General features: G+C 38.0%; 3 protein-coding genes across 8 annotated transcripts; 2 read left to right on the top strand and 1 right to left on the bottom strand.

Annotated features, from left to right (window-relative positions):
• Positions 1 to 135: 135 nt before the first annotated feature.
• LOC141913586 (uncharacterized) lies at positions 136 to 3,238 on the top strand. Its single transcript, XM_074804964.1, has 7 exons — positions 136 to 182; positions 365 to 1,189; positions 1,517 to 1,694; positions 2,118 to 2,299; positions 2,485 to 2,574; positions 2,746 to 2,949; positions 3,051 to 3,238. The coding sequence occupies exons 2-7, from the start codon at positions 367 to 369 to the stop codon at positions 3,209 to 3,211; spliced, it is 1,638 nt and encodes a 545-aa protein (XP_074661065.1). The 5' UTR covers positions 136 to 182; positions 365 to 366; the 3' UTR covers positions 3,212 to 3,238.
• Positions 3,239 to 3,754: 516 nt separating this feature from the next.
• On the bottom strand, positions 3,755 to 7,763 carry LOC141905884 (protein FAM161A-like). The gene is made up of 5 exons (XM_074794968.1): positions 6,101 to 7,763; positions 5,612 to 5,693; positions 5,297 to 5,464; positions 4,883 to 4,982; positions 3,755 to 4,760 (listed from the first exon to the last, which is right to left on the bottom strand). Exons 1-5 carry the CDS (start codon positions 7,761 to 7,763, stop codon positions 4,584 to 4,586), a joined length of 2,190 nt encoding a protein of 729 aa, XP_074651069.1. The 3' UTR covers positions 3,755 to 4,583.
• A 1,098-nt stretch (positions 7,764 to 8,861) lies between these two features.
• Positions 8,862 to 23,227, top strand: LOC141901296 (mitogen-activated protein kinase kinase kinase 4-like). Of its 6 annotated transcripts, XM_074788463.1 has the most exons (24): positions 8,862 to 10,209; positions 10,852 to 11,107; positions 11,426 to 11,722; positions 12,196 to 12,357; positions 12,981 to 13,138; positions 13,308 to 13,469; positions 13,841 to 14,024; positions 14,118 to 14,384; positions 14,622 to 14,771; positions 14,926 to 15,081; positions 15,239 to 15,372; positions 15,543 to 15,624; positions 15,719 to 15,806; positions 16,066 to 16,218; positions 17,009 to 17,077; positions 18,625 to 18,747; positions 19,289 to 19,483; positions 19,562 to 19,632; positions 19,859 to 20,135; positions 20,218 to 20,337; positions 20,609 to 20,715; positions 20,800 to 20,979; positions 21,220 to 21,260; positions 21,759 to 23,227. In XM_074788463.1, the coding sequence occupies exons 1-23, from the start codon at positions 8,963 to 8,965 to the stop codon at positions 21,241 to 21,243; spliced, it is 4,662 nt and encodes a 1,553-aa protein (XP_074644564.1). In that variant the 5' UTR covers positions 8,862 to 8,962; the 3' UTR covers positions 21,244 to 21,260; positions 21,759 to 23,227. The 6 variants fall into 6 exon arrangements, with proteins under 6 accessions (XP_074644564.1, XP_074644587.1, XP_074644570.1 ...); XM_074788486.1 differs by having other exon boundaries at positions 10,897 to 11,107; positions 21,220 to 23,227; XM_074788469.1 differs by having other exon boundaries at positions 17,009 to 17,053; positions 21,220 to 23,227.
• Positions 23,228 to 23,283: the final 56 nt, after the last annotated feature.

The following is a 23,283-nucleotide window of genomic DNA, read 5'->3' as shown; positions in this document are numbered from 1 at the left end:
CAAGTTCCGTGGGGAAAACCAACTAGATGCCGCTAGTATCGGCCTAGAGTATTGCGCAATACACTTACTTGCCACAGGCAGCTCTGTCGCTAGACGGCGAAAGCGTCGAATTCGGTGATTGCGCAATACACTCGCTTGCCGCTGGTGGCTGTTTGTCATTATTCCAGTGCAGCTCATCAAAAGTATGATATTTAGTTTAATTAACCTCTCTAAGTCCCATTCCTTTCTATAATTATGAATAGTCTGTATTTGTGAATTGATGAGAGTATTAGATGTTTTAAATCAACTCTATATTAGGAGTAAAAGGTAGAATTAACGTGAAAAAATTTAAATATAAGTTAAATTCAATGAATTTATTTGGCAGAGATGGAAGCTGGTGATATTTACAGTACTCGTATAGTGAATACAGTATGCGCTGTTACACAAACTGATGAAGATGGAGGTTTGTTAGATAACTGTGACGATGATGAACAATGGTTGATGGAGCAGGAGAATTTGAGTATCTATGAACCACCAGCGGTGAATGATGCGGTGACAGAGTCTGCAGCGGAGGTTGGTTACAGCGACGCAGCAGTGGATGCTGGAGCTTTACCACCGATAACAACAACGCTCATAGATAACAATGAACCACAACAACAATCAATCGTTGCTATGATACCGGATACGACGGTATGCGAGCAACAATACTTACCGTTAAACCCGGTTACCCAGGTAACCAATCAAATCGCGAATGCTGGGAATTTAATAATGGCGTTACCGACCGATTTACAGCAACAGAATGCTGCATGTATGGCCAATCCTACAATCCCGATTTTATCGTATGTTTATCCGACTGGTCAAATAGACGGAGGTTCGGCATCAGTGATAACTGATGGATTAACTGAATACATGTATCTGAATGTACCTGCCGATCCTACGCTGATAGCGCCACCTATTATAGACACGCGGTCACCCGTACTATTACTGTCTAATAACATTGAGAAAGGCACCGTCGAAGCAAACGTAGTATTCGACCATTTATACACGCGACAACAACAGATCACATTTCAAACACCGGTCACTAATCTGACCACTGATGTATCGAGTTTACTGACCACTGGTCAGCACCCTGGAATGGAAGTCATAACAACAGGAATGATTGGAGCTGATCAGTGTCTGTCTGAGCAACAGCAGACGAGTAAAACTAAAGGTAATCGGATCCTTACAGTTATTAACATAATGATTGTCACAAACAACATAAGCAGCAAGTTTGACTAATATACTGGGCCCGGTTTTATAGATTGGTATTACCTTCGTCCGGGGGCTAACTCGTTACATTCATTATCAATTGTGTTAGCCCTGGGGTTAAAGGTAATGGTAATACCAGTCTATAAAACCAGGCCCTGGATTTCAACTGCAGAACCAGCAGAGCTCAGAGTTTATTGCATTCATTGTTTTTGGTATATGCTACATAAAGCTTGTCTCTGGGCAGGCTTACATGTTAACCCTAATTATTGGAGGTGTTTTGATATTTCAGACGAGAAGTTACTGATTTGTGAAGTTGAAGGCTGTGGACGAACATTTTCATCGGCGAGTAACTTTAAATATCACAAGGATAAACACGCAGGCCAGAAATCATTGACGTGTGATTTTGAAGGATGTGGTAGAAAATTTGCATGGCCAGCACATTTAGCATATCATCAATTTACCCACATGTACGTATGTCAGCCTCTCATTTCTTGTTTCAAAATGATATGATGCCTGTATACAGAGAGAGAGAGAGAGAGTCATTTTCAGTAGAAGCTCTCAGAGACAGCTGCAGGGGACTTTCAGAGATTTCTCAATGAATGATTTTTAGCTCAGTACCCTTCCTCATTTAAGCAGGTTTTGATCGGTCTCTACCAATTCCAGAATTCTCTTCTCGGGTGTTTATTTTGACCTGAATACACTCTACCTATTCGGGAGTAGTGTAATCTGTAAACCTGATAGAAGTGGCCAGTAATCTGGGATCGATATACCTGATTACAAACGTTCAATCGAAACTTGCCTGACTCATTCACTTCTAACTTGTTTTCTCTGTTTAAGCGTTGCGTATGATATTGATGACTTCTAATGTTAATAATTTGTGATATTTTCAGGAATGAACGTAAATTTGAATGTAAAATTGAGGGATGTGATAAACGTTTTTACACGTCGCAGAGACGTGATGTTCACATGAGAACGCACTCGGGCGTCCGACCGTTCGTCTGCTCTGAGACCGGTTGTGGTAAAGCGTTTACTACTGCTGGAAATTTGAAAAACCATTCGCGAATACATTCCGGTAAGTAACAATTCAACTCCGCTGCCAACCTTAGTGCTCGCTAAGCCAACGTTTTTCTGAAAACAAATCTAACCAAATCTAGCTCAAATTCATGTTTTCCGTTTGTTCCAACAGTGGTTCTTTAAAGGACTTGTGCTAGATACCTTGCAATTTCTCATATGTGTATTATTTATCACTTTTTGTAGGAGAAAAACCTTATAAATGTGAATATGAAAATTGTAAGAAGGCATTTGCTGAATTATCTAGTCTGAAAAAACACAGAACTGTTCATACAGGTTTGTATCGAGTCATAGCAATTCAGGATCTAATTCTACAGTTCTGAGCTCAATTTTAGTTAACATTATGTTAAGAAGAGTTAAATAGAGAACAGTTGAACTAGAACTTTTAGATTACCGAATATGAATTATGATTCTTGGGTCTGATTCATTTTGTTTTTCTTTTCTCAGGGAAAAAAGCGTATAGTTGTCAGAATTGCGGTAAAACTTTCACTCAAGTTGGAAGTCGTAATATACACACGAAACGATGCAACGTTAAAAACACAACAGACGCGCAACAATCGACGCAAGACAACCGAACTACAACTGAAACTACTGAACTGTTTCCTTTTGAGAATTCTGAGGTTTTAGTTTATCAAGATGGGGATGACACAGGTTTGTAGAACAACTTACAATCCCATTTTAGATTCCTGATGATTCTTAAGAAATCTGGTTTAAAATTGATATTTTATGTCTTGCTGCTCGTATATTTTCAGGTGTATTCGATGTTCAAAGCGAGACAACAATAGAAGCAGATGGAACGATACAAACGACAGACGATAATTACGAAGAAAATCAAAACGTCGTCATCGATCACATTGTTGATTTATTACAAGATGAAATTCAATGTCAGAAAGAAATTCACGTAGGCAGCTGAAATTCTTTAAAATAAATGGAATCTTTAGACTGAATAAATGAAATATTTTTAGATATGTTTACATAAAACATGTTTGTTTTTGGTTTGGATCTTTTGGTTCTTTGTTTATACCGATATGAACTACTATGAATATGTCCTACTCTTGATTCATGTGATGGCCCATCGGCACTCAGACTGTCCTGGAATTCACTTGCTGCCTTGGAGAAAATGTATCATCCTGTGAGATCTAAAGCAAGAAGAGTTTTTGGAATGAAAAGAAAGGTGAGTGCTGTAGACGTTGGATCGAGCAAAAACACCTGGGGTCAGTTGCTCAAAGGTTGGTTTGAGTTAACCAGTGGATAGTTGACATAGTGACAATTAAAAGCTCATTGTTACTATGTCAACTATCCACTGGTTATCTTTAACCAACTTTTGAGCAACTGACCCATGTACCAGTACTCCACGGGTTGAATCAAGAAACCTCGAATTCCAAGTTGATGTTTGATAGAGAATAAGTGTAAATCTTTACATCACAACAAGAATACATTTACAGTTGACATTCATAATTTATTACAGATATGAAAATGATATAAGGCAGATTTACAACTAAAATATAATGTTACAATCAATGTATTTTCTCAACTTAGTAAATAATAATTTTGAGGAGCATCTTTTGGCATTTCAGATACTTCAGTTCTTTATTAAAACTCTACCAGCGAGTTTAGTATGAAATCTACAACAATCTCACTTCCTACACGTGATACAAGTTAAACACATTCGCTGCTATTGTATTTTTTCCAGTCGCTACTTAAGTTATCTTTTAGTTGGCAATAGAGCTAACATCGAGTCAGCCCTTTGCTCGAAATTGACGAATAAGCATTGAAAACAAAGTAGAGTTTGTTCATGTCATTCCCAATTGCCATAGCACAAATATCTAACAGTGAATACAAGAAATCAGCTACGAAATAACTCAAAGTTAATAACCTACCTAACATATTTCTACACAATATCAACAGTAGTTTGAAACCTAAACCTTTTACAGTACATAATACTAAAATCTACAAGTACTAACAATATCATAATCAACAGAAGGTTCTAGACCCAGTTCTACAGTCGTCGGTTAGATTCAACTCTAAATTAGTTCATTTTGAATGACTCTATCTCGAGATTCGCAATAGCTGCAGAATCAAATTCAGGTCAGTTTCAATTACGTTGGCTACAAGACAAATCTGAACTACTTCGACACAACAGAGAAATCTTTAACTGACAACTATGGAGCTCGGTTGTCTTTTACAACTATCATAATAGTACAATATCAGAATACATATTCCCATAAGACCAGCTTTTGGAATTTAGCAGATAATGCTCTGTATATATGTAATGTTTTCAAAGTTTATAATTCATATTCTCCGACTTCATCAACTTCCTCATCATCACTTATATCATCATCGTCATCATCATCATTATAATCAGTAGTTGCAGTTCCTTTAGAATAGATGAATTGTTCGTCTAAACCGGCATCACGTATCGTATCTGAATATCTCTTCTCTGCTTGTTTCCGTGCGTTCACCTATTAATCGAATAAATCGAAGGATTCTAGTTAAAGTGGAGTCTATTATAAATATATGTAAAACCTGTAAAGATTTTCATGGATCGTGACACGAATCAAAGGACAGATTTTATTTGTCATACCTGACTTTGTTGTTCGAAAAGGAAAGGTCGATTTTTGAGTTTTTCTTTCATTTGTCGTAATTCCTGTTGATATTCGATACTTCTTTCACGTTCGGCTTCTCTATAGAAATAAAACAAACCATCATTAAACGTAATCTGTAGATCTCAAATACTCCAGTTGGACTTTAGGGATCATTCATTCATCATGTACGCACGAAATTTGACTTTTTAAACCCCCCTCCCCCTCTGTACGCAAAATCGGCCATTTTTTCGTATATATTAAGCATTACAGTACACAATTGCACTGACCCCTCCCCCTCCCCTAAAGAGTACGTAATAAATGAATGATCCCTTACTAGGATAGCGGGATTATTGTTTTACGCCAGATTTCCCCTTGAACCCACAGTTAATCTGAACATGATCATCATTTCTTACTTGAATCTTTTGAGTTTTTCTTTTTCAGTTTGTTTCAGCGAAGTCGATTGATCGTTCGCTGCGGCTTTTTCCGCAATTTCACGTTTCAGACGTTTCTCTTTTTCGCGAAGAAGTCTCTTCTTTTCTCTCAATTCCTGCTCTTTCAGACTCATCTGGTGGATTTTACCTCTGTAATGAAATATCAAAGTTTTATTCTACTATTTCCACTAAATGATTCCTATCAGTGTATAATTAAGGGTGGGTGATTTAAAAGTAGGAAAAATATTTTCATCTGAGATTTTGTTTTATTTTAGAAGTGATTATTTTTCTACTTACCGATTTGCGCTCGATCTCAATTCAGCTGAAGTCGTCAGTTTAGCGGGAATGTTGTCTAAAGATTGAGACAGATTCAAAGATCCTGAAAATATAAATTCAACATTTTTTAGACATTCAAATCTCAAATCATCAATACACAGAATTACATAGTAACTGGATCCAGGGGGTCTGAATGGTCTGAGGAGACTTCTGTAAAAGCCTCAGAAATTTTTATTTTCATTTTCCAAATCTGTGAATGTTTTACAATGTATCAGTGTAATACATCATATCCATCTTAATTTTGTAATTTTATGTTCAGGAACAAGTTTCACAAAAAAGTTTAACTCATATTTCTGATGTAATTGCTATTGGTTACTTGGTTACATGTTCTCAATGAGGACAACAATTCAAACTTAACAGTTTTTGGCTTAAACTTTTTCGTGAAACTGGACCCTTATTGGTATAAAACCCTATGGATAATGATATGATAATGATAATAGAATATTTCACCTGTTGATCCGCGATGAGTCGCTCGTTTACTTTTAAACGGCCATCGAGTTTCCGTCAGTTCTCGTTCATCCGTTCGAATATCGTCCTGAATCTTATCAATATTCGAAGGAATCGAAGACGTCCTCAGCAGAAACGGTTTACAAACCGTCGATTCTTTCACTTTCACTTTATTTATCATCTCTTTATGAAACTTTTTATGCAACTCGTCGAAATTCGGCGGATCACGAACTCGCGATCGTGAATTATTACGATTCAGTTTTTTCTTCGATGAGTTATTCGAATTTTTTAGCATATTTTTATACATGTCGCGAGCTTTCTGTCGAGCTTCCATACTTGGAGGTAACGCGGCCGAGCGGAGTAACTCCTCGGATCTCATCGCGATACGTATTTTACGGTATTCCTCTTCTTCGCGGATTCGATCCATCACCGATTCCTCATTCACCGCTCGAGGAATCGGACGAGCTTTAAACGACGGTTTAATCGGTGCCGGACTGTAATGACAGGGGGCGCTGTGTACTCGATCGTGACGATGTTGTCGTTTGTCTTCTTCGCGTTTTAAAAACTTAAACGGTTTTTCTTTCGATTTTAAGAGTTCCTTATTGATTTCTCGATTGAGGCGTCGCTGAGATTCGGCTTTCTCCATCACCTCGTCGAACAGAGGGATATAAACGTGAGCCGGAACCGGTCGAGCTTTAAACTTCTTTTGACATTCGATCTCTTCCTCTTTAACGCGATCCTCGACGCGCCGATCCAAATCGACCATCGCCGATGTTTTGATTTTCGGTTTATTCTCGTCGCGTTGCGTCATCTCGAACGGTTTCGGAATCGTAATTCGATGTCTCCAGCCCGATTCCGTCTGCTTGGTTCTACGACTGCCACCAGATGGCGGTTTATTCCCCGGCGATCTCCTGCCTACCGGCGCGTAATCATCCAATGAGAAATTCTCCCACATGTCGTCGATTCTACTTTGAGCTGCAGCCGATGATATTTCCGGGCGTTCCCCTCTGAAAATCTCCTCCACCAGTTTCTCCTCGTTTCTAACGGTTTTTGTTTTCCAATAATCGTTCAATAAAGCGTCTTGTCGTCGCCGTAGATTTAACAATTCGTCGTCGTGACGATCGGCGGAGGATTGTGGCGCCATCCAGCAGGTTTTAGACGAGTAATCTCGGACACGATCACTGCTCGATGGTTTCTCTACGCTCTGACGGAGGATATCGATGTGAAAGGCCGGGTCGACTTCATCTGCGTCAACTTTTTTATCGCTGTATAATTTTTCGTAAAGCGATAACGTTTTTTTATGCTCCGATTTCAATTGTTGTAATTTATCGAAGAATTCATCATCCGTTAAGTCGCCCAATTCGAATGTTAATTTATCCAGTAAATCTGTACTGGTCATCGCGCTCGTTTCGATATTTTTAACGGTGTTATTGTTAACGGTATTAACGGGCACCTGTTGTTTATGAACGGGCACCTGCTGCTGTCGATTTGGACATCGATTTTCACGATCATCGATCTCGCGATTCACGTCGTTTTCAGCTTCATCCCCCTCGTGATCGCTGTCGAATCGACGTTCTTGTAAAGTATAAGCGAGTCCTGTCCTCGGGTTTACGGGAGGTTTAACGCAGGAATTCGTAAGAGACGCCGTATAGTGAACCGTTGCCATGATGCCAGCCAGCGGTACGCAATAAAACGCGCACCCAGGACTCTGTAATTGAATTATAACGAGAAAACGCGTTATCGGACTTTCAGAGATTTTTCATTTCACTGAGAAAAGTAAACTTTTGCAAATACGCTATTTCTGAAATGGATGTTGGAAAATGGGTCTAGTTTTTTCGTGACTGCATTCGAACATCGGGCTTGCTATCATAAGAAACAACTTTGCCAACCTCGATAAAAACATTATTCTGCTTGCAACGTCGTCACCGACTGTAAGACAAGTTCCCTTAAATACACCTTTCCAATAGATGGCGAATGATATGCTGGCTCTTAGATAAACAAAACACTGATTTAGAATTGCAATCTCTATTCCATCATTATTTTCATTAAGATATTGAGCTATTTTTCACGAAAACTGAATAGATTTTCGATACAGTTTATGACCGAATTAATAGTTTCAAATTTTTCCAATAGATGGCGAATGAGTTCTTCGTTTAGTAATAATACAAAATGGACGACGAAGACGATCTAGGCCTACATAAACATTCTCCTGACGAGGATTTTAATCCTCTTGATAGTTACGATAATGACCAGTGAGTATCAATTATATTTGAGTTTCATATGCAGCATTGTGACTGTAGAATATTCCATTACTGTCATCAAGTTGACAAGTTTCTGACGTTGTGATGTGAATGACTCAAAAATTAAAAATCAAAGGTCAATTTTTTTTTCAGGACTAAGAAAGATATAAAAGGATGCGGTGACTCGAATGAAAAATGTATCTCACCCGAAGTCGAGGATTCGCCTCTGAATTCGTTAGATTACGAACAAGCGCGGAACGAGTTGGAAAAATATGCGGTAACGCCACCTTCGAACGTGCGAGCTTTACGACGCGAGAAAGAACGCACGATTAAAGGGAAGAAACAATCGTCGTTCCGGGAGATCAGAGAAAAGACACGATATCCGCGTCATACGTTCAGCGACCCCGGGTTCAAATCATCGATCACCATCGAAAAATGTAATGACGATATTTTAATATTCGGATCGCGCGGCGAGGAGGACGGGACGGGTATAGATAAATCACGGCGCGCGAAGAAATCCTCGACGTGTTTACGATCGCGTGAACGAGACTTAAAAAATCAGATCGTCGATAGCTCATCTCCCCCGACGACGGTAGCTCCGCCCTCGTTACAGACTCTCTCCAATATGAAAGTGGATTCACCGAATCGGTACCTGACGTTAAACTCGTCTAAACAGATTCTATGTATGGGTAAGGGTTTATCGAAGAGTCACCCGGCCGGGGCGTTACAGGGCGCTCTACTCGCCCGACGTCAACACTCGTCCATCGGTCAACAGGAATGTCCGGCCGATCGATTAGAATTCTCGAAAATATTCTCGAAACTGATAAATATGGGCAGTAAAGCTCGACACGAGAAAGAGAAAGCGATGGCTAATTACTCGCGGCAGACGTCAGCCGAGGAAGAAGTCTGGCAGATGAAAGTAAACGATCTGATTTGGTTAGAGTTACAGGGCTGGCAAACTAATAAAGACATGTACGACGTAGATCAATATATTCTACACCATCGACAACAAGTACCAAAAATCCTCAACGAGGTCATTGTATTTAGATTTAAACCGTCGGACGATGGCGTAACGAGAGCCGCCGGTACAGTCGAGGTCAACGATGCGATTTATAACTCCGACGATGATGATGATTCGGATGAGGAAACCGACGATGAATTATTGCATTCCTCCTCAGCGCCGATCGAAGTAAAACGTTTCACCGAACGATACGCCGAAATTCAAACGGAGAATTTACAACAATCGACGACGTTTAGAACGGCGTCGGCGACGACGACGGAATTATCGGCAACGTGTACGCTGAACGCCGAAACTATTCATATACAACGACAAGCGTTAATTAAAACTAACGAGTTATTACTGAAATTAGAATCGATCGAGAAACTTTACCCGACGTCACGAGCGATCGGTAAAGATCATCCGACGTATCTGAGTACACAATTCAGACATCGCGTCGATATGTTGTGCACCTGGTTGAATATTACTAAAGATCTGATTCATAAACTACGACTGATGGCGAACGTCGCGGGGGTTAAAAACTTACGCAATCACGACTGGCCGTGGTTAGATATGGACGGTCCGAATCAGTACGATATCGATTATACGGGCACCGACTGTACTCCGTGTAACTCGGCTCATTTCACTATCGGCGATAGTTTAAGTAGTCCCGTTTTAAGCTCTCATAATCTTCAAAGTCCCGAATTCGTCGATGAGAATTTATCGTCGAAATTAAATAAATCGGTTCGGTTTTCGGCGTCCGTGGAGAATTTTCAACAGATAATATCGGGACCTCCGACTCCTGATATAGATACCTATCCCAGTCTGATTCCAGCTGATTGTTCGACTCCTGTTAAAGGAGCAGCAGCTAACCGGTGAGTTTATAGTTCAGCGCGGTTTATTCTCTTTAGGTCGCTTTCAATTGTGCTCTCGTGGAAGATGGAATAGTCAGGGTGGCGCCACCTTTGAAATCAGCGAAAAGTCGGGGAATTTTCTTTTCTTTAAAAAAAATCAGGGACTAGTCAAATGTGGCCACCAAAAGTAGATCTAGATTATTCCTTTTTCCAGAAGAGTGCAATCAAAAGGAACTTTATATGACTTTTATGAATTTATAGAAGCTTCCGATAATTCTTAACAGAAACCTTTGTCTTATCTTTAACGATAACTGTAACTGTTGTAACTTTAACAAATCTAATTTTCTGTGTAAAATCCTTCCTTATCCTGACCGGCTTCAGTTTCATAGAAAAAAAGTTTAAACATAAAACAATCAAGTTTTAATTGTCTTCATTGAAATAGCAATTAAACCGAGCATCTCATGATACTGGAAACTGGACAGAGAACCTAAAATAAAGCTAACCACCTAAACTACCCCTACCACTCTCCTCCTACCCCTACCCCCTCCTCTATCCCCCCCTTACCCCTGCCCCTATTTCCTACAGTCAGCTGTTAACAGTAATAATAAATATGCATGTGCTTTGTGTGATGTTGTATTGCACCGATTCTCTAATCTGCACCAGGGACGTTGGACCAACATTTCCAACCAGCATTTCCCGTAATTCCAGTGAATTGAGTCTGGACGAATCGTCGTGTAAATCAGCAGCCGGAAGCAAGACGGCCATTTATAGAAACTTCGTCGATAAAACGTTGAAGAAGATGGGAATGAGAAAGTTGTTATTACGTATTCATGAACTGCTGGACAGTTCATTACAACGAGCGAAAGAGGTTTTAGAAAAACATCCATTTCCAGATTCATTATCTACGGCAGGAATACGTGTAAGTACGGCACACCTTTCTTCCTCATCCTCCGCTGATGATAAGGGTGAGAGTCTGATGATTTCCAAGTTCATTCATCTGATAGATTCAGGATTTTTTTTTTTTATCCTTCAAGGAAACAATGATTATAATCAAGAAACTTTCATCAATTCTGGGATAAATTTGTTATTTTCATTTCTCTGAATATACGACAGTTTATTAATCAGAAATTGAATTCATATTTTATGCCAGTGAAATGCTGTGAAGTGAGGTCATACTGTCGATTCCGTTATCAATGAAAGTGCTGTAAATTTCACGTGAAATTATTTAAATTTTCAGCCGATTATTGATGATTGCGTAATGTCGTCGTCTCCTCTACTGGCGACATCTCCGTCGCTGATAAACCCACTCGCCGCTCAGCTACCGGCTGTCTCGAGTTTCAGCCACCTGAAACACCCGGCAGACACTGCAGGTCCGATGACTGCGTCGCAGGAGTTCGTACGGATGGGTCTGCCGTCGTTTAGACCGTGTTATCTGTATCTAGTGAGAATACCGTTAGATATTATACACGAATGTCTCAGACTTCGACTCGAACAGTGTCCCGAAAACGAACCATCTATACTCAGTATACGACAGGTTAGTACGTAGTTCATTCACCAGGGGGCGCCTTGTTTCATATACTCTAATCCTGTGGCATGGTGGATAAGATGTTTGACTCACCACCGAGAGGTTGTGGGTTTGAATCCTTGTGAAACTATGTTATTCAGGTAGGACATATATCAGTGCTCGTCGGCTCACTGATTTAACAACAAAAGTCTGTAGCTGGCAAAAATCTTCAACATGATGAAGTTGACCAGTAATAGGTAGAATAGAATAGAATAGCTTAAACCGAAACCTCAACCAGGCTAATAACCCTCTAATGATCGGAACGCAGTTGTGGTTAAGATTGACCTTAGTTCATTTATAATGTTTTGTTATACTCATTAAGAGTGAAATTCTGTTGATACTGTGTATATATTGATGAATATTGTTAATACTGTTGATGTTGATGAAACAGTGCGGTTTATATAGAATTCTAATGAATTATATGTTGATATTCTATTGAATAGTTAATAAGCGAGTGTAAAGAAGCTCTAAATGGTGCTATGTTAGTGAAATCCTACTATAAACAGATGGCATCAGCGGTAGTGTGGGACGACCCGATTGCCGAGGAACGACTATTAGACACTGATTTAGATTCATTTGACGGCGATATGCGACATATTTTAGATGTAAGTTACAGGTTTCATATTGTGTTCATTGAAACACGCTCCCTCTTCCAGTAGTTGAAACACGCTCACTTCCAATAGTTGAGACAGGCTCACTTCCAATAGTTTAGACAGGCTCACTTCCAATAGTTTAGACAGGCTCACTTCCAATAGTTTAGACAGGCTCACTTCCAATAGTTTAGACAGGCTCACTTCCAATAGTTGAGACAGGCTCACTTCCAATAGTTTAGACAGGCTCACTTCCAATAGTTTAGACAGGCTCACTTCCAATAGTTTAGACAGGCTCACTTCCAATAGTTGAGACAGGCTCACTTCCAATAGTTTAGACAGGCTCACTTCCAATAGTTGAGACAGGCTCACTTCCGATAGTTGAGACAGGCTCACTTCCAATAGTTTAGACAGGCTCACTTCCAATAGTTTAGACAGGCTCACTTCCAATAGTTGAGACAGGCTCACTTCCGATAGTTGAGACAGGCTCACTTCCAATAGTTGAGACAGGCTCACTTCCAATAGTTGATGGATAAATTTGACTTTTGAGTTGAATTCATGTCCCCTATTCTATTCACACTAAAAGAAGTTCTCGAGTTACTACGGTTATTTGAGCGGTTTTTGATGTTGATTTTCAGGTGTATTTCTCGTACATACAACGATGGATGTCGATGGTACAGAATTTACCCGAGGCGTCGAGAAGACTGAAAAACGCGTTAGAAGACGAATGGGCGTTCACGAAAAAAATCTGTCCATACGTCCGCGGAGGAGAGGCAGAGGCTGGGAAACGATTTTGGTAAGAACTGAATACAAAACGTCTCTGAGAATACCCTCATAATCAGGGCTGCCTATGGGTCTTCAGAAGTTGTTCCTTTCTGGGCCCCGCCTACTAATTGCCCTGCAAAGATGAAGGTATTATTGTTAGATAACTTCATCGATGTTTGATATTTGTTTTTTTTTCACAGTTTTATGGCGACAGATCTACTGCAGTCTATAGCTGATTTCCTCGAACAGGGAATTGATGAATACACAATGCATTTATTTGATAGAACTACCTCTGATGTGAATGAAGAAGGCGACGGCTCATCACATATTCATTCTTCAAGCAGTCGATTCTTAGAACTGAGGTATTCAAACTGTTCATTCTACACTTATCTAACCCCAGACAGTCAAACGTTTACTCAAGATCTGTGCAACTGGATCCAGTTCTACAGTTGTTACGGTAGTTAGAATAAGCTCTTGAGTTAAAATAAGTTCATTTTCAATGAGTAAACTCAGTCAAATCTTAACTCGTGGAACTGGATCCTGGACCCAGTTCCATAGTTGTGGGTTAGAGTTAAAGTAAGTTCATTTTCAGTGATTTAACTGTGGAATTGGACCCTGGGGTTTTGGTGTTTAACACTTCAATGAGTTAACTCCGAGTCAAATCTTAACTCACAACTGTGGAACTGGATCCCGGGGTTTTGGAATTGAACACTTTTTGATGTTGATGTTTTAGGAAAGCTATAATTCACACGTGTCGTGAGTTTAAAGTGTTATTCAATGAAGCTCGTGAACGAGCGTCGAAGGCTCTCGGTTTCGCGAAAATGCTGAAGAACGATCTAGAAATTGCTGCCGATTTCAACATTTCCGTCGCTCATAAAGATCTGTTATTGAAACTGAAAGATACCGAACACGTGAAGGTTCGTAACCGGATTCTAATATTCTGCGCCGCTGTTGCTTATTCGCGTTCCCTCGCTGACGCTTCTTTAAAACTGACTGTTATCTTTAAACAGGTCGTAGTTCCTCATAATTCAGCATATCAGATGTTTGTACCGTTTTCAATCGCGAACAATGGACAACTGCTTCAGCAGCTTCTCAGCGCTACGTGTGGCCACGAGACTATCCCTAGTCCTAACGATCCTCTTGTACCCGATGAAGGTTATTTGTTACTCGTACGTTTTGAGAACGTCACCAGTCACCGCGTTGAGAGTATTTGGACCGGACAAAGCGTCTTTGTCGGTACTACTGCTGAAATAACTATAGCTTTGTCTCATATTGAGGTAAGTATTTTGTATTACTATGAACTCGTCACTCATACTCGGTGTTACATGGCTAAAACTATAACTTCTACTCTAAAAACTTAGATAAGATTGTCATGTACCTAAATCGAAAAGTGTGAATCACCAGCAAAAATCCCGGATCTGCTCCTGTGGCACCAGATTTAGGATCTGATTTATGGACTTTGTTTCAGTGGAATCAGGTCCTGAAATATTGTTGTTTGTATATTAATTAAATAGGTTGAAAGCCTTCTGTTAGTAGTGATACATTCATCACAGCTTCATTTACAACGTAAAGAATTTGAGAAGGTGATGGGACCGGCGGTAATGTTAGTCAATGAGCAGACTTCATGTCATCAAGCGATCTCTGAATCTATGGTTGAATTAAAGGTTTGTCTAGAATAAGATTGAATAAGATGAATCTTAATTGATATTAATGATCAAACCATAAACAGTAAAGAAACAAGCAACAAATAAAATTGAAAATACAGAAGATATACACAAACTCAGAGAGCAGTGAGTTTAGAGTTCGATGTTTTTTCAGTCGGCGGCTTTAGATCTCAGGGAGAAAATAGCGGCAGCAATTATTCAAATAGATGAAAAACTGAATTTAGACGAAGAAATGGAAGACATTGAACGAGCGAGCATTCATAAACTATACACAGAAACATTGAATCAATGTTATAGATTCGGATTTGAAGTAAGGATTGTTTCCTCTTTCACTTCCCTTGCCTCTCCCTCTCACCTCCCTCTCACTTCCCTCCCTCGGGGCTGATTCCCTTACCTCTCCCTCTCACCTGCCTCATCCCCCTCCATCACCCTCTCAGGATTAATACATTTGAGTTGTTAATTTTCAGTATCATAAAGAAATAACTAGACTCGTTACTGGTGACAGTCGTCAGAAATTAGCTCAGGGTCAGATTAGTTTCGCCATGCAGTGGATGTGCTTCGCGATGGAGAAATGTGAACAAGGAAGAGGCATCCGTCCAAGGTGAAATAAATTACAGTCACAAAACACTATCAAACTCGAGCTGAAGTTACACTTGAGATGAATTCAGTAATGTGATGACTTCGGCGAGTTTGATCACGCTCATTTCTGATAAAAATCTATGCGAGAATTGATTGATAATTACAATGAATGATGATATGTTTATATTTCAGATGGGCTCATCACGGCTTAGACTTTTTAACTATAGCCTGTGAACCACGTGTTTTAGTTCATTTGACTGAAACTCAGTTTGACGTAAGAATTCATTTCTCATTCATAATTACTACGATGAGAACGCTCGGTAATTCAGTTATATTTCCTCTTCATTCATCTTTGTATCTGTTTGTAGAATTTTAGAACAACTATTCAGAAATGTATTTGTCATATAGTCGGCACTGCTGAGAAAAAACCGACTGCAAACACTTTAACAACTGGAGGTAGGTTGAAAATTCTCAATACTGGTAAAATAACAGGACTCTGCAGGGTGCAGTTTCATAAAACAGTTTAAACTTAAAACGGTTCGGATTGTTGTTGGAGTTAAGAACATGAAGAAACCATAAGCAATTCAACCAGAAATGTGAGTTTTATTTTCTTGTGAACCAGTTCTACAGTTTTGAGTGAAATTTGAGTTGAAATAAGCGAACATTTTTGCCGTCGTTTCGGATGAGTCTAAAACATTTGAGGGGTTGATTTCAGGTTATCGTGTTTCCAGTCCGGATGTTTCCCAGAAACTGGTGCTCCGTACTCAATCAATGGTAGATAACAATAATCAGAAGATGAACCGATCTTTATCGACGAGATCTACAAACAGCGAACCAACTCCACCACATCGACATTCTGTTGATTTCGGTACGTCCGTCAATCAGTCTTTTCATTCTATTGTATATCAAATAATTCCTCAAATGAAGCATAAAACCTTCTGCTACGTCACGTAGTTAGAGAGAGCTCAATAATATATATACGCGTCACACTACGTTATAATTGTCTATAAATCAAAGGAATTTAATCTACCGTATTTAATTTATTTTATGCACGTAAAAGTCCTCAAATTACCTTAACAAATAAAGAGCTCAAAAATCAAATGAGATTCCAAAATTTATGAAATATCTTGTTTGTTTATTTTCTAACGGTTTCTGTATATGTATTTTGACTCTAAATCTCACCATTATCAGAGAAATGATAAACAATGTTTTTCTAAAAAAAATATATGATGTTTTGTTTGAAAATGAAAACTAGATATTTCATAATTTCATTTGCAAACATTGAGGAAAATATCAGGACCCAGTTCAACAGTTGTGATGTGAAAATGAACTCAATTATAGTTCAAGAACTGTGGAACTGGATCCTGTTTTCCATCAAGAGCTCATTGATATTAATTAAGAGTAATAATTGAATTATATTTCCCCAACCCCCAGGAATTCCCACCGTCCGACATCCAGGTGAGAAGAATATATCCAGGCCTTCGAATGATTAGACATATCTATAATTAATTACTTAATGTTAATTATCATTTTCACTAATAACTCGTTAGAATTTTTAGCCTTTATCGTTTTTTTTTTTTTTTAACGGAATCATCGTGTTCTTTTTTTGTCACTTATTGATTGTGATTATTTTCTAATTACGTACTGACGGAAATCAGGAGTTCCTTCCATACGATTAGTTGTGGCTGCTGATAATGATAATGGTGAGCTTCACGCAGCTTCAATGAGTAATTAATTTTCATTAATTAATTTCTCAATGTTTAATGAAATTAATGCTGAATATCAAATTTGGCTTTTGTATATGATTTTGTTTATGTCCTCACTATATGTATCTTTATCTTGCTATTTAACCAGCTATTTATAAACACAGGGGTCAATTTAGATCAGCTTTAGGATATGAATACACAATATTTAGAGCTTATTCTGAATTATACAATCGGTAAATTTCAGGCTTCAAACAGTTGACTGACTGGTGCCCAACCCTCAACCATATTTGGTCACTAGTGACATCACAAACCTAGGTCTGCTGACTACCTGTGACAGCATAACCCTAGCCAGCCAACCACAGCCCAACCCTAGGTCAGCTGACCAACTCACCTGTGACATCATAACCCTAGCCAGCCAATCACAGCCCAACCCTAGGTCAGCTGACCAACTCACCTGTGACATCATAACCCTAGCCAGCCAATCACAGCCAACCCTAGGTCAGTTGATCACCTGTGACATGTGGCTGACATGTGAGTGACATGTAGGTATTTATTGTCAATACCATGTATGAAAGGAGTTCTCTATTGTGGAAAGAGATTTTGAAATACTGTCATTATAATTAGATAGTACAGTAATGATGCATAAATTGACCCCTGTTGTAATAATCTATCTACCCAGCTTTATTGCTTCAAATGTTTAATGCCATTTGATATTTTCTAAACATCAGAGATTGATTGACAATTGAATAGCTGAGTTTATTCACTTGGCAATATTCATACCACATTTTGATTTCATGCTTTCTGGAACTGGCAAATTGTTAGAAACTAGAATTTAATGTGACTAAGGAATTTATAGAATATATTTTAATTTAGATAAGAATAAATAGATGTGACATTTCCCTCCAAGGTGGTTTGTGAGGATGAACATATTTCAAGTAATACATTATGTATTTGTGTTGGGATATTAGATTTACTGAAGTAACTGAATGTCTTTCTAAATCCTGGATCCACCCCACCCCTACCCCTGTGTTCAGTGACTCAGTGGTTGTAATCATTGTAAGGCAGATTTTGATTGAACGTATTCTGAACTGTGGATTACAAACTCTCTACCAGACCATGGTTCCCACAGAACTTGGAAAATTGGAAAAAACTTGGGAATTTTGAAATGATAATTCCCGGTTTGGAAATATTTGGGAATTCGAAAAATTTTCCTCAAATCAGGGAAATTCATTACATTTCACGTGCATTTGCCAAGGGCAACTTTCTTCAGCGATCTCCCTTGAAAATCACCTTTATCAACTAGTCACCACTAAAATGTTGACTGTAGCATGATGATATGTGACCATTTCCATTCGGGAAAATTGAAAAATCACCCATGAAATACTTAGGAAAAATACTTGGGAATTTTGAATTCATATAACTGTGGGAACCATGCTGGTCACATCTCTCAGGTTCTATTCTGGAATAGGTAGAGCATCAGTCGAGACCAATCAAAACCTGCCTAAAAATTACACATAAACTGTTCGTTAATCAAACTGATTTTAGATATTATAATTATTTATGAATAGGTTTCACACGTCGTAAACACAGCATCAGCGAATATCCGATGGAAGTTTCAATAGGAGAAGGAGAAGATGGTGGTATTGTGATGGATGTTCATGAAATTGATGGAAATTCTTACATCGAAGAAGGTTTGCTCGAGTTATCAATTATATTAAAATCAGAGCAATTTAAATCATGAAAAATTGAAACATCGATTAGATTCATCAAAAATAGATCCGTTCACTGTTTTGATAATGTATGTTTTTTAAATATTTCATAATTCTAAAAAGATTGGAAACTGTAATATGATAGTAAGAATACTAAATTCATTATCGGTAATTGCCACAGAAAATTCCTATAATAGATTTTGCAATATCATTGATAATGTAACAGAGGTCTGGTTTCATTCAAAAAGCTAGCGTAATTACAATTACCGTCAACCCCCGATAAACCACCACCTCCGCTTAATTTCCGAGAATGAAACATCGGTATTGTGTCTAAGAACGAGTCAAAATTAGCCATCTCTATAAAACCAAAATCCTATAGGCCTATCACCGATATGTGGGCGGCAGATAGGAGGGTTTGCCTGGAGTTCCAAATGTTCATTTTGAAATGATGAGGTTGTCATAAATCATGATTTTGATTTTGTAAAAACTTTTCCCTAATTAGTCTGTGTATTTATTATTACAGTCGATCCTTGCGCGGTGAACGAAAAGAGTCCGAAATGCAAAATACAAAAAGCGATTCAAAGACTCGAAGAAAAACGACAAAATAATTTATTGGATCAGAAAATGATCGGTAAAGTGATGTCTGTTAGACAAGAGCTTGATGTTCGAATTAACGTGAAACGTGCGAATTTTAAATGGCAAAGAGGAATTAAAATAGGTACGAGACACAGATTCATTCATTACAGAGTTTGACTTAATTGTAGTGAGTTAATGATGTGTATTTCTCTGTTTACAGGAGAGGGTCAGTTTGGTAAAGTTTATACTGCTGTTAATATAGGAACTGGTGAATTAATGGCCATGAAAGAGGTAAATCATCCTGAAAATGATTTGTTTCCCTTCTAACTAGTTACTATCGAAAATTAATTTGTGTCCCACTAAAATTCTTGTTTTATGTCCCTGCGGAGAATCTCTTATTCATTCTCATTGACTTATCATATTCCTGATTCATCTGCGATTCACGTATCCACAGTTTTCCGGCAGCTTTGTGTAATTACTTACGCTCAGATTGAAGTTTTGATCATTTTTGATTCAGATCTCATTTCAACCGAACGACCACAAAACGATGAAAGATATCGCGGATGAAATCCGTAATTTTGAGGGAATTCACCACCCGAGTCTGGTCAGATATTACGGAGTTGAAGTCCATAAAGATGATATAATGATATTTATGGAGTTTTGCGATGGCGGTACGATAGAGGAAGCGGCTAAAGCCGGACTCGCTGAATTACTTATACGTAAATATACGAAAGAGATATTAGTGGCGATCAACGTACTACACGAGCGTGGAATAGTCCATCGCGACATCAAGGGTAAGTAGGGTCAAACTATTTAACATGTCGGAACAATTTCAATGAGAATTTTGATGAAGATTTTGTCACTTTTTTGTTTCAGGAAATAATATATTTTTGTTGACATCCGGGCAGCTGAAACTAGGAGATTTCGGGTGCTCCGCAAAGCTTCGAAATCATACGACAATTCCTGGAGAATTCAACAGTATGGTCGGAACTACTGGTGAGTTACTGTATGGAATCTGTCCTGGGTTAAATTTGACTTTAAAATTGGATTCATTTTCAATAAGCCACTTACCCAGAAATCATGGAAGTTTCTTTTCTTTAAAAAAGTCGCGGAATTTTGTAAAAAGCTAGAAATCAGGGCAAAGACATGGAAATTTGTTGACAATCAAACAGTTTCTGTCTATGAAAACAATGTCAGGGAAATTGTGTATCAAATAAAAAGTGGCCTCCCTGCTAGAGTCATCTGATCATGTTTGTATATATTTCAGCATACATGGCTCCTGAGCTGTATACAAGCACTAAGACAACAGGTCATGGACGGGCAGCTGATATCTGGAGTTTGGGTTGTGTTGTGATTGAAATGGCGACTGGAAAGGTAAATAATCTGATAATCCATACGATGAAGTGATATAGCAACACGTATGATCAGTAATTAATTATTGATATGTTATATTTCTAGCGTCCGTGGCATGAATTAGACAACGATTATCAGATCATGTTTAAAGTAGGAATGGGAAGCACGCCGCCAGTTCCAGAGAATCTGAGCGCAGAAGGCAAAGATTTCATCACTCAGTGTTTGCTACACGACCCGAAACTACGTAAAACAGCTAGTGAATTACAGAACCATTCATTTGTGAAAGTAAGTTATACCTCCTCGACTACTATTGTGTGATGGCATTATCTGGAATTTACTAAATGATTCCCACAGCACCAGGAAATCAGGGGAACTTCAGAATTTCAACTGACGTGAAATACTTGAGAATTTCAAATTCATGTTACTGTAATTGAACAATGAATTGTTTTTACGATGTTTGAGTGAAAACTTGTCCGTAAGTATTGATAAATGGTCGATTATGTTACTTTGTAATTTGATTTTCAGATTGCAGAAGATGACTTTGATTGACTGTGATAAATATACAGGTCAGTATTAGAGTATATAAAAACCAAAATGGTTCACAGTGGATGTGGAATCGATGTGGAATTACTGGTATTCAGTAGATGTGGAATTACATGTACTGGAGTTCAGGTGGAATTATTGTGTGGTCATACATTCAGTGATAACAAATATATATATACAATGAAAATACATTTGAAACTATAATTTACTTTTCTTAATCACTTTTAAAAACTGCTGTCGTGAAAATTGAATACGAGAATGAAACGATTTTACTGTGGATGAATTATTTCTAGAAATCAGGATTCAACAGTTCAATAGTTGTGAGTTAAGAGTTGGCTTTGAGTTAAATTCTAACTAAGACAACTATTGAACTGTTGATCCTGTAATTAGTACTATTGTACTGTAAGGCATTGAGGTTGTGTATGTCTTTTAAAAAAGCAATGATGAAAATTTTACACAAATGAATTTTACATGAAAATATAAATAAAAGACGATGATTTATTAAACCTATATCTTTCAAGGGATGTTTCTACAGTAAACTACGGCGAACTTGAACAAACTGTAACTGCTTCAAAACTGACCCGAATTAAGATAAAGTCTGAGTTTAAACATCAGGTAGTCAGAAAAATGACTTGTTTTTGTAATAGTTAAAAGTCCCGAGTTAGCCATGTCCGAGTAAGACTGCTTTATGCAACAGTGATTGATAAAAACTATTGAATATATTTTACACATGAAGAAACTGTCGCTGATAAGATGCAGGAATTTAAAACTATAGATGTTTGTGGCCTATTTCACTACTTAAAATTTGAAACTTAATCTGCTTGAATGTGAATATACAATGATTACTGGTATTAATTACTCACTGATGCCTCGACGTAAGAAATGCTTAATTTACACATGATTCGTCGAATATTGTATCCTGTTTTTTAGTTGATATCTATTCATCTCAGAAACTGGATCCAGTTCGACAGTTGTGTGTTCAGATTTGGCTCATTGAAAATGAACTGATTTTATAGTTCACTCCAAGCTCCCAACTGTCGAACTGGATCCACATTGTTTTATATTCATACTGTGTACTTAAATCTCTATTATACATGTTGTAAGCAAGCATAATTTTTAAAAAAGAGAGATGATTATTTATGAATCATTATAAGATGAATATCATGTGAGTTTGTTATTAGACTATATAGGGATGTTCTGAGGGTATAAGGCTATTTCTACGGTTTGCTTTGATATCCGATTCTGTAAGAAATTCTTATCAAAGAAACTGTTATTTTTTCGCAAAAGATATGACATTTATTCGTACTCCATTCATTGCGAGTACGGTGTAAATATAAAAGGGCCATACTTAAAGTACATTCACATCCATGGGGCGAGAAGGGGAGGGGTCAAATATTGTCAACTTCTCCCTGTGCATTGTGATGAGTGTGTTTGGAAGGAGTTGAAATCTTTGATTTATGCAGACGTAATGTTTTATGACAAACGGCCCTAAAAATTATAATTAATGGATCTGTTTTTATGCTTTGTAAATTTTTGTGTTTGCGTTATAATTAATTTATTGTGTAATTTTGTTGACTCTGATGAAAATGATTGTTATTTTCACTCCTTGTTCTTCCTTTCATTCTATTGATGACATTTATGCGTAGAAGGGTAACTAAACCCTGATTGGCTCATGATAGGTTTTGATAGACTGTGTGTTAACTTTAAGTTCACATGTGTAGAAAATTTGATGCCTTCATTGAAATAAGATTTTAATGTACCTCAGTTTTAGACAAGGTTTCCTGCACTTATTGAACCCTTAGTCGTGTCGTTTTTGTGCCTTCTGATGTGTGTTTCGTACCCGAGATCTAAAATTCGGCAGCCAACTTATGATTTCCGAATGACAGCTTCATGACTGAACACTATGACATCAGTCCTCGTTCCATTTTAATGTCACATGTGGTGCTTTGTTAAAAAATTATGGAAATAAAATAAAAGCAATTGAATTGAATCCAAGATAATAACAACAATGGTTTGTCACATAATTTGGGAGATTCATGGTTTTGA

Source organism: Tubulanus polymorphus, chromosome 1, assembly GCF_964204645.1.
Source record: "Tubulanus polymorphus chromosome 1, tnTubPoly1.2, whole genome shotgun sequence".
Taxonomy (NCBI): Eukaryota; Metazoa; Nemertea; class Palaeonemertea; order Tubulaniformes; family Tubulanidae; genus Tubulanus; species Tubulanus polymorphus.
Note: the sequence above shows the minus strand (reverse complement) of the source record. Positions and strands in the feature narration are given on the sequence as shown.